The 16,456-nt window shown below is 34.2% G+C and overlaps 1 protein-coding gene across 1 annotated transcript in view; it reads right to left on the minus strand.

The window, feature by feature from the left end:
- The window catches only part of LOC135080229 (thrombospondin type-1 domain-containing protein 4-like), a 77,821-nt gene extending 66,098 nt beyond the window's left edge, over positions 1-11,723 (minus strand). Inside the window, exons 1-2 of the mRNA XM_063974910.1 lie at positions 11,655-11,723; positions 10,036-10,280 (exon numbers count right to left, since the gene is read on the minus strand). Coding sequence (XP_063830980.1) covers positions 10,036-10,076 — 41 coding nt within the window. The 5' untranslated portion in view covers positions 10,077-10,280; positions 11,655-11,723. The remainder of the gene's footprint in view (positions 1-10,035; positions 10,281-11,654) is intronic.
- Between the last annotated feature and the right edge of the window lie 4,733 nt (positions 11,724-16,456).

Below are 16,456 nucleotides of genomic sequence, written 5' to 3' on the forward strand. Positions count from 1 at the left end.
TGGCCTTCAGACGGGGAGGTTGTGTCACTCGCTACAAACTGACATTAGCGATCAAAATGAATTTTTTCTTTGGCTAAGTTGCACCACCTGACGTGACCTAACTTTGACCGTAGCTTTGGCGATAACCGGTGTTTTTTGTATGGAGTTAGACAGACTTTTGACGCTTGTCAAAGTTGAAGTAAGATGGTGCAACCCAGCTTTTGTTCGACAATAGATTTTATGTCAGAATTGTTCATAGAGTACGTGCAGTCAGACAATACAATTGAATTATGACGCGCTCAGACGCTATTTTCTACCTGAATAGAATCTATTAGTGTAAAAAAACTATAATTGACTCCAAAACAACTGCACTAGATAAATACAAGTAGAAAAATTATTACGTTATTTATTTACTAGGCCTTTGCAATCAGTATCCAAATTAGGAGCTAGTCAGAATCTGTAACTTAATCGATTTACGTGAAGAAAACAATTTATATTTTTCATACTTATTAGAATTAGATTTTAAATATGTTTCTTCGCGAAAATACCACAATTAAAAATAACACCTGTAACGCCCCTGGGTCTGCGGGTGTCTATGGGTGACGGTAATCATTTACCAACAGGTGATCCGTTTGCTCGTTTGCCTCCTGTCACATTAAAAAAAATTAAGATAAAGTGGTATTGAATTGTTCTATAGAGCTTATTAAAAAAATTTGGATACTGATTACAAAATTAGCCATTTTCGGAGTCGGTGTCGGTGTCCTACCTTTTGGTGATTCGTTTTGGAGTTGGTTTTAATTTTTAGTGAAATTAATCTATTTCATGCCTTTAGTAGACTATAGGTACCCAGTAGACCTTGTTGTTGCCACTGAAGGTGCATAGGTACTCAGTACATTGATACCATATTTTTCATGTTAAGTGCAAATAAACTTCCCTAAATTACCAAACCATGAAACGTACTATTAAAAAGTTTCGCAGATAAAAACTAAAATCCTCTTATAAGGTGATGAATTTTAGGAGCATGTCATGAAACCAAAATTATTAGCATAAAAGAGCTTGTTTTAAAAAAATCTTTTTATTTATGATGGGGAATTTACTGCGGCGTAGTAGCAGAGATTTTCCGTTTGTAGATCGTAATAATTTCGAAGAATAGGGATGTTTCGTGGATAAAGCAAGAAAGTAGCAAGAGTTTGAATAATACCGTCGGTGAACTTACCAAAAAAAAACTCTAAATGTATTTTTCACTTTTTTAAACTTATGAAAATTTAAAGAGATGAAGCGCACCAAAGTTCAGAAGATGAGGCACATGACGTCAAGTTATGCTTAAAAATGTGGCGATTTGTGTCGTCACGCGGAATTTCATCGCATCATTATCTTCGTAATTACTTGTTTAATTGAAAAATAAAAATATCCCGTGTCCAATATTTTTTGATAATGTAAAATTGACGGACCAAAAGTCTTTTTTAAAGAAACTAGCCTATTCCTATGGCCACATTCCAGCTCCATCATCAGACCCTGCAGTTTCCAGCTCCATGTCATCACAATATTGCATTGTCACCCGAATTACATGTATATCCGAAATTTGAACTCAATCAATTGATGAAGGATTTCTAATAAAAAGACAAATACATTTTCAGTTTATTCTTCATAAGTGATAGACAAAAGCAGAAACATTTGCTTTTTTAAGCCATAGACCATACTAGTAGTCCAGTCAATAAAGCATTATAGATGGAAAACTGTAGAACACAATTTCTGACTTCAGGACTTTATTTAGACTAGTTAGGAGATGAACATAGCAAAAGTCCCCGCCCTTAGCCCTTGAGCCGGCGGGGAGAGGGGGGTTTAAAGGTGCCACTTTTCGGTTTTTCGCTTAATCCTCGGAAACTATGCGTCCTAGTGACATGACTACTTTGAACCAAAAAAAGCATATTCAATTTGCTACAGGTGAGATAGACAAGTTTTTCTATAAATTGTATAGTTTTCGCGGCATCTGCTCTAGAAGGTCTGTAATATTGAAAATTTTATTTTTGTCTTACATGTTTCCATCAGGAGATAATCGACTAAATCAACATTAAGCAATCATTTTAGACTTGCGGGAGCATGTTAAGCCTAGTTCCAGGGAGGGGACTGCACCGTGCGTATATTTAGACGAACCACTTTGAGCCACTTTTGACTCCTCATCACTCAAAAACTACTGTGCATTAACACTTCAAATTTGGCTCATGTGTTGAGACTTGCAAGATATACATCAGTTTCAAATTTTATAAATATGCCTCAAACGGTTCTTTAGATATTGACGTCCAAAAATCTACATGTCTGACCTATAGACCAAATTCTAACCACTTCCAGATGACCTCGAAGGTTCAAATTTGGCATTTAGAAAGGTAGTTATGTAAATACATAGGAACAAATAAAAAACCAGTAAATTTTAACATTTCACATGTGATAGATAGATTTTAGTGCTCTAAATATCGATTTTTGAACGTCAATACCTAAATAACCGTTTGAGGTATATTTATGAAATTTGAAGCTGATGTATATCTTGCAAGTCTCAATACATGAGCCAAATTTGAAGTGTTAATGCACAGCAGTTTTTGAATGATGAGGAGTCAAAAGTGGCTCTAATTGGTTCGTCTAAATATACGCACGGTGCAGTCCCCTCCCTGGAACTAGGCTTAACATGCTCCCGCATGTCTATAGTGTTTGCTCAATGTTGATTTAGTCGATTTTCTCCTGAAAGGAACATGTAAGACAACAATAAAATTTCCAATTTTACAGACCTTCTAGAGCAGATGCCGCAAAAACTGTACAAGATATATAAAAACTTGACGGTCTCACCTGTAGCAAATTGAATAAGCTTTTTTTGGTTCGTAGTAGTCATGTCACTAGGACGCATAGTTTCCGAGGATTAAGCGAAAAACCGAAAAGTGGTACCTTTAAACCCTCCTCTCCCCGCCGGCTCAAGGGCTAAGGGCGGGGACTTTTGCTATGTTCACCACCTAACTAGGCTAAATAAAGTCCCGAGGTCAGAAATTGTGTTCCACGGATTTCTCTCTACACCGTCGTTAAGGCATTCATTGACTGGACTATAGGTAGGTACTAATGCGTTCCAATAGGGATGATGACTGGGTAATGAAATCGAAATTCTATTTAGTCCGTCAGACAGATAATTAGAAAATATTAGACTCATATTTTTTAATTTTTTCCATAATCGAATAATTACAGTATTATATTGAGTTGAAATGTCGCGTCGTGACGTCACATTTGAGTAAAAATTCTACTCAAGCGTGGCGTATCGCGCCATTTCAACTCGATGTAGCACTGTTATTATTTAATTATGAAAGAAAATAAATAATAACTAATATTTTCTAATTATCTGTCTGGCGGACAAATAATTGAAATTTTGTCATCTAGCCTAGTTGTCGTCAGGAAGTTGGTCTAACTAATTCAGCTTGCAACTAATTCAGCTTGCAAGATTCCACCCGAACAAACATTTATGTAATTACCTACATACATCATAAATTGCAAGCTAAATAAAAGCTTGTAATAAAGTCGGGTTTGTTCAAATTTCGAGAACGACTGAACCGACAAAAGCATTAGAAAATTTACGAAAAATAAAATAAAATTTTATCCCGTACAAAATGTTCATGGATTTTGTTATTTTTATTAAATACCTTTACGCCTGAGTTAAATGACACCGACATCAAGGTTCATCAATTTAAGTTTAAAATAATAGGCAGTAATGTATGAAGAAAGAGCTTCTATTCTGTATCTACCTATGCCCGTGTATTTTTGATCGGTGTCAAATCGGAGTTTTTGGTGCGGGGTAGGTACGCGGGTGTTGCTCGCGGCGTGAAGGTCAAACGCCCAAGGTCATTGAGGACTCTAATCGCCTTAAGTACTCTTAATAGCTCTTTAAGTTCCAAAATTACACGTTTTAAAACGAATCACAGTTCACAACCAATTTACACTTGAAAATGCATCATCTACATCGTAGTGCTAAATTTTCGACGCGTACGCATGCTCGCATTAAAGCGATCGAACGACCGTGTATAACACTCTAATGAGCGGCTAAGTGGTTTATTAAGTGCCGAACGCCGTTATTTTTATGTCAGAGTCGTAACGTGGCCGAAGGATGGTACTGTCACACGATTATGTCTTTAAGTGAAAGTTCTTTTGGATTTACTGCAGAAAGTAATCTGAAAGTATTGGATTTAGTACGTATAAAATAAAAAATGTATTTTGAAGACAATTATTATACTTTTGTAACTTGTAGGTGGACAGATTATCTCATAAATGAAGCAGGAAGGTTCAGAAGTGGACATCCTGTGCCTGAAATGATGATGATGATGATAAACTTGTAGACGATATCAACAAAATAAACTGTATTTAAGCCCGCAACTAATCTAAATTATCTACACTAAGAAATCAAAGTTGAAGACTTTCCTTCTCAATCAAACTCATAAGTAAGTACCTACTTATTATGTAAAGGAACCAATTTCGATATTAAACGGAAATAATTACAAGCATCTATGTTTCATACCATAAAATATAAATTACTTGTCAAACCAATTAAACCGATCTCATCATTTCACACCACGAACTGGAAATAGAAACATCGATAAATTACAATCCAATAGTTGTTCGAGTTAAACTCATCTTGTTACATAAAATTAAACATGTTTAACTTGCCACAAAGATACAGATCTGCTGACAGTAGTGATTACTAATGTAGATTGCTATCTTCATTCGAATTAACATGTCAATAGTTGAATAGATTTACGCGGACGCCTCGGGCTTCGAGGACCAGAATGGCAGTAAAGATAAATAAATAAGATGCTACGCCATAATAATAAATAATAACATAAACAAAATGTGTCTAAACTTTAAATAATACAGACAAATATGGTTTTACAGTGTCTGCTAAACATTGGCTCCTACTAATACTGTACAGATTGGTTTAACTGCACCTTATGGAACGTTTAGGTATATCAGCTCAAAACCGGCAAACATTGGGATATTAGCTCGAAGAATATAAATATCCTATAAACAAAATAAACGTGTCTTTGATTCTATCTTATGAACAAATCAAAATGTAAGAACAAATCAAAATGACATCTCTAGAAGTCATCCTTTATAGTATCTTCATAAAGTTCGTCAGCGTCACATTAACTTTAGTTAGTAACGAGAGAAAAGATTTAAGAACTCGTATGAAATGTATCTTCCACACACTTTACAGTTGTTTTCATACTCATTTCCTAGATAAACGACTAAACGCGCTGACAGGCTTATAGGGTGGGCTGTTCCCTGGACATCGTAAAAATACGAAAATAACCATCATTTAAAACTCATCAAGAGCATGTACGAAAATTACCTACTCTTAAAAATTTTACGAGTTATAAATCAGGGGTGTTAACTATTTAGAAACGTTTACATTTTTGCTTTTCGTGGAGCGGATATTTACGGCATGGTTACAAAAATGAATATTCTGTTATACATTGTTTAGTACTCCTGCTTTCCAGATATCCGATGGTCAGAGAATTGGGCTCTGCCTCTGGAAGATTAGCTTCAATTCCGAGTGGGAACCACGACCCATACGAGACTACTCATCAAATAAAAAACTACTTTTGTGTCCCTAATAATATTTATTGATAAGATAATTTTGGATAAATTAATTAGTGGAAAAACAAGTTACTTTTCCGATAGAGTTTATTACGAGGTAGAACTTACATAAAAATACATCACTAAAATACAATAATACGTATAACAATGCATACTTTCAAACTGCACCATTAATTAAAGAGCAAACTTTACTAGCAATTACTATCATTTGTTTGTAAACAAAGTATTTACAACAGAGATGTGCATCTCAATTGAGAGTGCGCGGACGTTCAGCAAACACGGTTGTCATACAATTATTGCCTCGCCAGATACGAATAGCAACAATTTAACACAGCTAACAGTTAGGAATAGTGATGTGCCAATTTATGGAATCGTTAGCCGAAGTACGGTATGATACTAGAAACTTGTATGCATTAACTAATTCGATCTATTTATATTACAAATGGAAATGGAAAGAAAATGATAAGGAAAGGATCAATGGATGATGGACTTTAGAGTAATTTGTATCAAAAAGAAAAGATTACCTTCATGCTAATTGTACATTTTATGCCCACTAAACTTTTATAACTAACTAAAAAAGAACGTTCCAAAATAGTAAAGATTTTATCGTAGTAATCGTAGTTACTTTGTTGCACAATAAAGATATTCTGTCACAGACTTCAACCTACTGAAGCAAATAAATAGGCAGATTCTAATATAATCTTGTCTTCTTCTCTAAGTCGCAATCACCAATACTCGAGTCCGATTACTATTCACACCGCTACGGAAACTGCAGTTAAGACTTCGCCCCAAGATACTTTAATAAATGCCATGACAGTAGTGAATTGCTCGCTCTCGGAATTACTTGTATGTACTTTATAAAGCTGTTGAAAGTTATTTTCTACGCTTGTGTTAACACGGTTAGGAACACATTAAGACATGTAGCCAGCGGCTTGGAAGCTTGCATTTCGGGTAAGAAGAAAGAATTAACGGTACCTACGTCCCTCAATCGTGGTCACATGACTTGGACAGTCTACTGCACTCATCATTTTTTATGTAAAGTTACATAATAATATGCCGTAATGGTTGGGTCCTTCGGTTTATTTTTATTCGGTTAATCTAGAGACGCGGTAGCGTTTCAAGCCAAGTTCAAGTAACAGTTGCTGATCTGCACATACGATTCATTTCATAAAATTCAATGCACATTTTCAAGGTTTTTTTATTAATGCTTTTAGATATCCAAAGCATTATCTTTAACCACAAGAGCATCAAGAAGGTCATCAAAGATTTAAATTCATTCATAGCTATCAACATTGAAAGCGTCTTTTTAAAACAAAACAAACTGTTATTTTGTGCATTAAATGGCTATGATAACTCCAAAAATAATTTCTTTCGATCCTTGTTTAGTTTTTTTTTTGTTTCCTAGTCGGCAAATCGATCAAATGTGCCGTGTAATTATTGTTTACCCTTCCTCTTCAAGGAGTCTCGAGGAGTGATGAGAATGGAGTACCGTTCGCCTTCCACATTAAAGAGCCAATTTGTGTCACTCTGCTGGTCAAAGGCCTTTCAATTCAAGTGTTTTTTTATGCATTTAAGTTTGTTGTAGATATTTTTTGTACGACACTTGGTCTTATACAGGATGAAATAATAAAACACTTGAAAAATTGTATACTCCTGAAAAGTCTCAAATCGGAGTTACTTTATGTACTCGGTTAAAATAAAGTTAATGAAAAATCGAAAAAAATTATAATATTTTATTAATATTAATATTATTGCCAACAAGTAGTACAAAGCAAAAGACAGACCTCCACACTATTATGGAAGTTTAGATAGGAAGACAATTTTTTTGCGATTTGTCCTTTAATTTTGGTTAATGTTTGTTTGTTTTATTAGTGAGTAAGTCGTCTATTAAAGGTTTTTTCATTAATTAAAATGAATGTCGCGTCCGTTCTTTCCTTAGCACAGTTCCAAGAACTATAAAAAAATTACCTACGCAACTTTGCATTCATAAACTTATTTTCTTTTAATTTATTAAAATAAAAGCACGAAAGAAAAACCATTTCACCCGAAGTTCCATAAGCCAAGCTGGAATCTTGACCTCATTTCAAATCTGAATAGGCCGTGTAATTTTTGTTTACCCTCGCTCTCGAAGGAGTCTCGAGTACCTCTCAGAGGTACCGTTTGCCCTCTCCTGAACTCACCGTGTACAAAAATATCGAGTGATGTCCCGTGGGCCGCGTAATTAGTAAGCTGTTTGTGTTGGTACAGTCGGCGTGAGAAGTCATAGTAGTTATAAAAAAAATATTTTGGACAATAGTAATTTATTTTATGCGTGCCCAAACAACAGCACGCAGGAAGATTTAATGAATGCTCCTGACAACGCCGCTCTTGTAGCGGATTTTTGGAATGACACTGTGTAGGTTTGTTGTCGACATGACAAAAAGAAGAGATTTTGGAGACGATCGATAGAAGTCTTTGAAAGAAAAATTAAATATCGATATGGGTTTGTTGGTAGTTACATAAGAGTTTCAATATTTTAATGGAATTACAAAGCTATGAATATTTTTAAAGACTTCTTAGTTCTACTATTTTGACCGGCATCATAATAAGGTACCTACTTACACACTGTAAAGACGTGTTTTGTTAATTAACAAAACAGTACAGTCCAGTTTGTCTTAAACAATATGGACATGAGAGAAAATTAAATAATAATTATTATTATAGTAGTGTTTACCTACTGTCCTCTTAAACAACCCAAATAAAAGGAATAACAGTAAAAATAATAAAACAATTTCAAAAATAGAAATGACATTAAAAATTATTTACCTTGTCACTGTACGCTCTTTTAAACATTTTCCATGCATAAATGATAGTTATTTGCTTTGTATATCATTAACATAATAGGATTAAAGTTTAGAAAACCAAGTAAACGAATATTTACACAGTAAGTATGTTGAGTTTCGCTAAATGTAAACAGATGTGTGCAAATATGTAATTGTTCGTGTTTGCGAATCTTTGTAAGCACATATTATTATGAATTATTCAAATATTTCATATTTAAAAATGCTGGGGGAAATGAAAAATCGTGGGAACCTCCCGAAGTCACGACCTGTATCTTTTTTAAATAAATGCGACCCCGTCGCAACCAACCACATGATATTAATAAAGCAAAGATAAATATATTTATTTACATAAACATAGCAATATGAATTGGTCTTATAAATCAAGGAGTCAACATGTTTTGCCAAAATGTGAAAAAAAATCTAAAATATTTGAAATACCTGTTTACTTCTTTATTATAACGTAAAACTAAAATAAAATAATGGGAAACTTGTTTTCAAGACTATAATAAATTGCAACAATTTATAAACCACAGAAACTCCAAGGTATAAAAATGTAGAGTTCGCGGTTATGTTACTAAAAATACTTATAACTGCGAACTCATTCCTAGTTTTTAATATTTTAAACTATACTAAAAAAATTTAGCATAATAATCTTGGGCTAGTTTGTGCAAAAGAATATATTCGATGTCAGTCAACGTCGACCAACAACTCCAACAAGGCATGACTTGTCCGGTATCTAGTGAACACGAGGCTTAAGCATGAAAATGCATGGACAATGCATGTAAGTAAACTGTATGCATGCATGCATCTGACAGTGTCGTCATCAAAGTGAGATAAAACCATAACCAAGTTCCTCGTAAACGTAAGCTATGAATTACGGCGCTAGACGTTGACGACGCATATTTATATTGTTGGGGTGATAACACTTTCCCTGAAGCTTCAATCTAACGAAAACTATTGGTATTGTTTTTTTTTTAATGATTATCAGTAATTTGTTATTGTAAAAATTACTAATACTCTCGTTAGCCCCTCGTACTAAGTTAAATACGAGTATGCTTGTGTCACGAGTGAGCTCACCACAATAGTCGATCGGCAGCGGGGACCGAACACGCGTTCTCCGGATAGTCCGACCCCTTCACCGTTGGGCTATCGTGGCTTCATTTTAAAATCCAGTAAGTTCTTTCTAAGGTACCTTTATTGAATGGATCTTGATACCAGCCTCACTCAAAGACTCGATCATTGATAGAGCGAGCTTTGCTGAGAAGATGCCTATTTACTTGTGCCTACAGGGTCTTGGGTAATATGTAAGAAAAATGTCCTGTGTGTACACTGTACTTACGTCCATAATATAAAGCTTATAAAACAACCGTACCTGATTTTGTAGTTCTTAATGTCGCATCGTCTCGGTAAGGAAAATTTAATTAAATAAAACATGAAGATAGTTATAAAATAAATAATGAAGAGTATGTGTACATAATAACAGAGAAAAAAAAGTTAAATTATCTATTTTATGTCAAGGAACTTCATGGTGTCGGAAAAACATAAATATTACTTCAGAGGTAGCTTACTTATGGAAGAATTTCAGGAGAAGAAAAAATACTTTAAAACTTACCAAAATAACTTGTGCCATACAAAACATTTTCTCCTCTCCATGTTGTTCGCTAACAATTTATTCCTACAACCTTAACTTTATTCTGTTCATTTTATTCTAAACTAACTAAGAATCATTTTAACTATGTTAATAATAAGTCAGTGGTTAACTTGCAAAACACTTTGATTTAAGTCACTTCACTGTTTCTCATTTTATTAAAGTGAAATATCTGTGATCTTGATTACTTTCAGAATTTCTTGCATCATCTGAAACAATAAAATATCATTAAGACAATAAAATAATAGAAACAAAAAAAACAGAAACAGTAAAAAAAATAAAAACCATACAACCTACTAAGTTACTATCATTAAAAATACAGCCAGCATACCAGATTATGTGCCATCGACTGATGATCAGATCTTTCCTATTTCAAAAATAAACTATAATACCAAAACCATCATTATCACACCTCAAAATGCGATTTGAGTAACACAACAGAAACAACAAATTCCTATGCAAACAATGCATAAACCAAAAGCTACAAGTGCTACAACGGATATGAATTAACACAGCTAAATCTGGGATAACTCGGCTAGAAGAAATTAACGCTATGTATGAAAAGTTCTAAAAAATGGTAAACAGAGTAACACTGATTCATGGACATAATAATATGTGGTACAACCATCAGGTAAGAAATCACCTTAAATAAAACTTTGGAAGAAGTATAGCATTATGGGTAATAACGTTTATTTGCCAAAATAAAATATTACATAATAATATTAAAGTTTATGGATAGAAGGTTTAGCGGATTTTTATCTTATTGTATGTACCTGTATTGTATGTATATGGGTATCGCTTACATTTGGACACTCCTAAGTGAAGTAAGCAAGTTGAAATAACAAATCAATGCTTTAACAGTTACGTTAAAAAGCCTACTTACCTATTTCTATTAACAAGTGGTAAGTACCTATTGGAAAAATGCTTTGAATGTAGATGATTTCATCGTAATATTGTTTACTTATAGTAGGTACTTTGTAAAATATTGCGAACCTCTGGTCTAGCATGTGAAAATTAAGAACTGCCATAAAGTTCGGTGCGGATAATTTACTGTGAACGAAAATGAACAGCGTAGGCTAGACAAAGAAAAGTATGTATTTTATTATAAACTCATTAAATTTCAGATAGGTAAGCTAAAAAGATGAGTAACAAATAGTCCATTCAACCTAAAGTTTAGCTTTCTACTCGTATGTAAACATAGCTTCCTTTGCATATTTTTTGCAGCAAATCTTTTGATTTTTAGGCTTTGTTACATCCCTGTAACACTGACAACCTAAGGGACAAAATCTACTCTAGGTAATTTAAATTTTGTGAGTCATACGTTTCGGTATCAAAAACATCGTATATGTCATATATTCAAAGAAACATGAAAGATTTTCCCCCCCGGAAGCTATTGATGAAGTTAAAATGAATAACGAAAGTGTTTCTGATCAGTCCTGTCATGTAACTATAATTTCGTTACACGAGCATAACCGCGGATAGAAGCTAGTTTATTCAAAAAATAAATACGACTGCCAATAAAAATACCGAATTTCTCCCCCCAGGCTCATTTCTCTCTATACAAACATTCCATACAATCAAACCTTACTGTTCTAGTTCATACAAGTTGCGTGGATTTTACAACCGACCGCTTTGTGCACTGGAAGCAATGTTTATTGTTCCGACTGATTCACAGCACCACTCGAACTGTGAACGTTACCACTGGCCAATAAAAAAGGCAAATATTCAGTTGCTGAGATCCACTGGATCAGGGATCGGCAACATTTTAAAAACGCGTCACTTTAAAGTTATTCAATGTTAATTAAGACACGTTTCAAGTAAAGTTTAGTTTTATTTCTGACCAATAAAAATAAAATTGAACTGCGTCTTTTTTTAATTAGTTTTTCCCGTCTTTTCATTCGCATGAATTATGTTTTGCCAAAATATTTAATGCACGCTCATTTCCCTCGTCTCATATCATAAATATCATAAAATGTGTAAATAAAACTCTGTTTTCTCTGAAACTGGATGATTCTGATGCTCAAAGAAAACACAAAAAGGTTTCCACCTGAAAGGTTGGCGACGCCCGCAACAAACTGTTACGACACGATGCAGTGTGTCAGTGTGCTGCGGATAACCTGTTATCAGTGCACTTTAAACATCGTTATCAGCGTGGGCGCAGATTAACATGCCATGAGAAAGCGGGAAAACTTTGGGGAATAACCCTTTTTCACTTTTACGAGATTCCCGAGACTATCTAAGTAAAAGCAAGACTTAGGTAACAATAAATAATAGACCTTGATTTTTAAAATAAAGTGAAGTAAATAAAGGCAAACTGTTGTGACGCCTTAGAACTAGGATCCCCAAATGAAATAGGATAAGACACTGAAGAAGAATAAATAAAGAAAATAACTAAGGATAAAGCATAAGTAAGACATGCAAATTCAGAAAGTTCGTCACTTTGTCATAACAAAAATAATGCCTCCGTAACAGATCTGATAGAGTCACGACGTCAGAAGCCTATGGTGGATCAGTTTAGTTAGTTGTTACAACGTCATGACAGAAGAAGAAGTAAAGTAATATGGTTCAATAGAAACGAAAATTAAAAAATAATACTAGTGGGTCTAGACAAAGTGCACTTTTTGATCGAATCGAAAATCGAATCCGTTAAAACTCCATACAAAAAAAAGGCTTTTCAACCACTTTTCGACTGGTTTGCGATTAAAATGTGCACTTTGTCTAGACCCACAGGGGGTTTTAGAAATTAACTTCACGTAACGCGTAAGGCGTAGCATCACGAAACATTGTTCAAAAGTTATAAAATTCAACTTAAAACAGAATACAAATTGAAACAAATTAATAACACGTATACAACCGCTTTACAGATCGGACCCATTAGCATAAATTGTCACACATTGCCCACAATCCAATAAACCACAATCACTATGTCATAATTCTACAATTTTATGGCCGCAACGAAAATAATGATGTCTATTGCGAAGGCATATTGTGACATTGCCAGAAATAGATTGGCACCACTTTGCGACGTAACGAAAGAAACGAAAAATATGTTGTTTACCCATCTCTAATTAATTTAGACAGAAAACTGTCTACATGTACCCGACAACTACAGGGAAAGTTCTAAAACAATGTTGCCAGTATCTCCAGCAAAGTACAAGACCTACTTTTCGAGATAAAAGACCCAAAAATTAAGTCAGACACACTTTAGAATCACGACACTTTGTTTACATTCGTAAAAGCTAATTTACTTACTCGTGTTCATTTCGAAATCATGCTAAAATACGGAAAGCTAGACAAATTGTAACGAAAATAGGTAGACAAACTCAAAAATGTGAACCATTCAAAAAATAACAAAAATATTTCAACAAAGTTTATTAATATTCGACTTAGGGCTGATTTTTCAATCGTCAGATATCTTTTATCTGAAGAATAAACTTGTCATTTTGACATATTTCCCATACTGAAACTGTCAATGTGTCAATTTATTCTTCAGTTAAAAGTTATCTGACGATTGAAAAATCAGCCCTTAAAAGTTATTTAAATCTCTCCTAAGTTTTGAAACAAACGCCGATCAAATCTTACCTAAAATTCAATTCTTTAAACTTCAAATGTCAATAACACTCAAATACGCGCGAAAACCAATGTCAAACCAATAGACCACAGACTGCAAACTTTAATTTTATTTTTAAAAGTCCCGACTTTGAGTTCTAGTTCGCGACCTCCGTAGGGCCCGATCCCGCGAGCATGCGCGTTGCCGTACGCGCGTGATGCCTTTAGCAGACTGGACGTAGTACGCTTCTATAGCTTAAAAAGTAGAGTAGATGGTGTCTAGTTCCGTGATAGAAATTAGCCCTGGGATAGGCACCTACTGCCGCACAGGTTAGCACCGGTTATGGATCAGGAATAATTCCATAAGTACTATTAATTTCCTGTACGTGCAATTGAGTTCTCATTCAAGTAACTGCTTGTAGCTACTTTATTTTTTAATTCAATGTAATTTCATTATCGTAATTGGCTTTACAAGAAAGTTAAAAGCTCTTTTTTAATTTATCTCACCACAACTATTATTATCTCCATTTTACACGTTATTGAAACGGTAGGTATGTAAAATGAAACTGTTCATTAACTAAAATGTATATTCCTTTTAGTTTATTTCCAAAAATAGATCCATATTAAAAAGCGCTTTATTTTGTTATTATAACAGTATCCACATGAGACCCATCATCATAAAAATTAATAGTTGTTGAATTCTCGTGCCGTTTTATATCTTGTTTCAAATTGGCAACGCTACAAAACGATTATTTATTTGTCAAACACCTCCATGACAACATTTCGAGACAAATGGCTTCTTCAACGAAAAATTCATTGTAGTCCAGTCATTTAAGCTTAAATTATGTAAGAATCTCGGAATTCGAGATACCCAGCTGTAAGTCTGTAAATACTTGTATATTGACACCCTAAAAGTTGTCTCAAAACCTACATATGGTAGGGTGTAAGCAACTATTAAATTTTAAGGTCAAAGGTCACAAAAATCGGTTTATTGCGCTTTTTTTGGAAATATCTCATTTCCTATGGGTTTTTTGCTATTTGTATTTATTATCAATATTGTAGAATACAAAATTCTCTTAACGGAAGTTAGACGCTTGAAATTTGGCATGTAGGTACCTTAGTAAACTTAAAGCTTATTTACAACAAGGAATTCCCGAAATCCCCACGGGAATTAGCGGGAAAATCCTTTTGTATGAAAAATCTAAACCGCTTAAGTTGACCTGAAGTGATGCAGTGACCGCGCGCTCTCCGCCCTCAATCTCGAAAACGGTTCACCGTATAAAAAAAATTTTTAAACAAAATTTGTAGAGAATTTAGTATTGTACAATATTGATAATAAATACAAATAGCAAAAAACCCATAGGAAATGAGATATTTCTAAAAAAAGCGCAAAAAACCGATTTTTGTGACCGTTGACCTTGAAATTTAATAGTTGCTTACACCCTACCATATGTAGGTTTTGAGACAACTTTTAGGGTGTCAATATACACGTATTTACAGACTTACAGCTGGGTATCTCGAATTCCGAGGTGAACTTACTATAATGACTGGACTATTGGCAATAAAAATCGATATGCGAATCGAGATCGGATCGATCTTCACTTTGTCGAATTGTAAAGTGTCGTATATCATTCAATTGGTGTAGAGACATTAAAGTCGAGTTCAATTAAGTTTGTTATTTTCTATTTCTGTTTGTCAAATAATAGGCTTTAAAAATCTAGTAACCTTCATTGACGAAATGTTAGCTATAGAGCTAGGAGTGGTAGTAAAACAGAATAGACTAGAAAAAAAAGTTACTTTTATTTACCCGACTGCGCCAGAATTATTTATTTACAGAGTGTATTTTGACGACAAAAATACTGAAGCTTAAATGAGAATGAAGAAAGTAAACAGAAAACGTTTTTCTCTATAAAGTGTGATTGTGGAAAATGATTGTAAAAAAAATAATTTTAAACTAAATTAAAAACTCATATTATAGTATTGATTTATTTTTCGGGTTTTGACATAGAAATTTTTAGAATGATGACGTGTAATCCTTTTATAAACTAATACAAGGCAATGTAGAGTTAGAGTAGAGTCGATCAGACAATCTCACTGAAATAAACCGTTTGAAATCTACGTGACGAGTCCGTCATTTAAATAATATCTTAAATACATTCCTTCATTAATTTAGGACTGTTAATAGGACAAGTGGGTGGCTAATAAACTAGCACATGCTTTAATTTTTATGGCTACAGCCAATGGCATGACGACAGACGCAAATTGTTATTGGAATTCTTTCGGGTATAGGTATTAAGATGGGACCTTAAGGCTAGAAGTTAATTGGCAAGCTACCAATTTATCAACCTAATAACTAATCTAAAACTACAACCGAAAACAACTTATTTACATTTACAACCTGTGGGCTAATTCAAATGCATTTGTCGAGAGTTTCTAAGAATTGACTGACCAAAATGCAGCTAAATGCTCTACCTACCTCATAAATACGGGGATGTTCGCACGTTTCATTCTCACCGCTGCAACTCCTGTGTATCCAGGATCTACGGTTTAACCGCCAATAAAAACCAACCAGTGAAGGTCAAGTTTGTCTCAGGGGAAAATTAAACTGTCACTGGACCCGCAAAGAAATCAATCAGAATAACATAGAAGGAGTTCGAAGTTAAGGTTTGACTTCCCTCCAGTCAAATAAATAGACGTCTCTATGTAAAATAACCGACAGTTAGTCAATTAAGCTCCACAACAAAGCTCAGTATGCTAACAATGTGATCGGCGCGTGCGCTCCCCCTTAACGCATTCCATTAATTTGGAATCGCCATTGGAAACGCCATAAAATTCC

Source organism: Ostrinia nubilalis, chromosome 17, assembly GCF_963855985.1.
Source record: "Ostrinia nubilalis chromosome 17, ilOstNubi1.1, whole genome shotgun sequence".
Classification (NCBI taxonomy): Eukaryota; Metazoa; Arthropoda; class Insecta; order Lepidoptera; family Crambidae; genus Ostrinia; species Ostrinia nubilalis.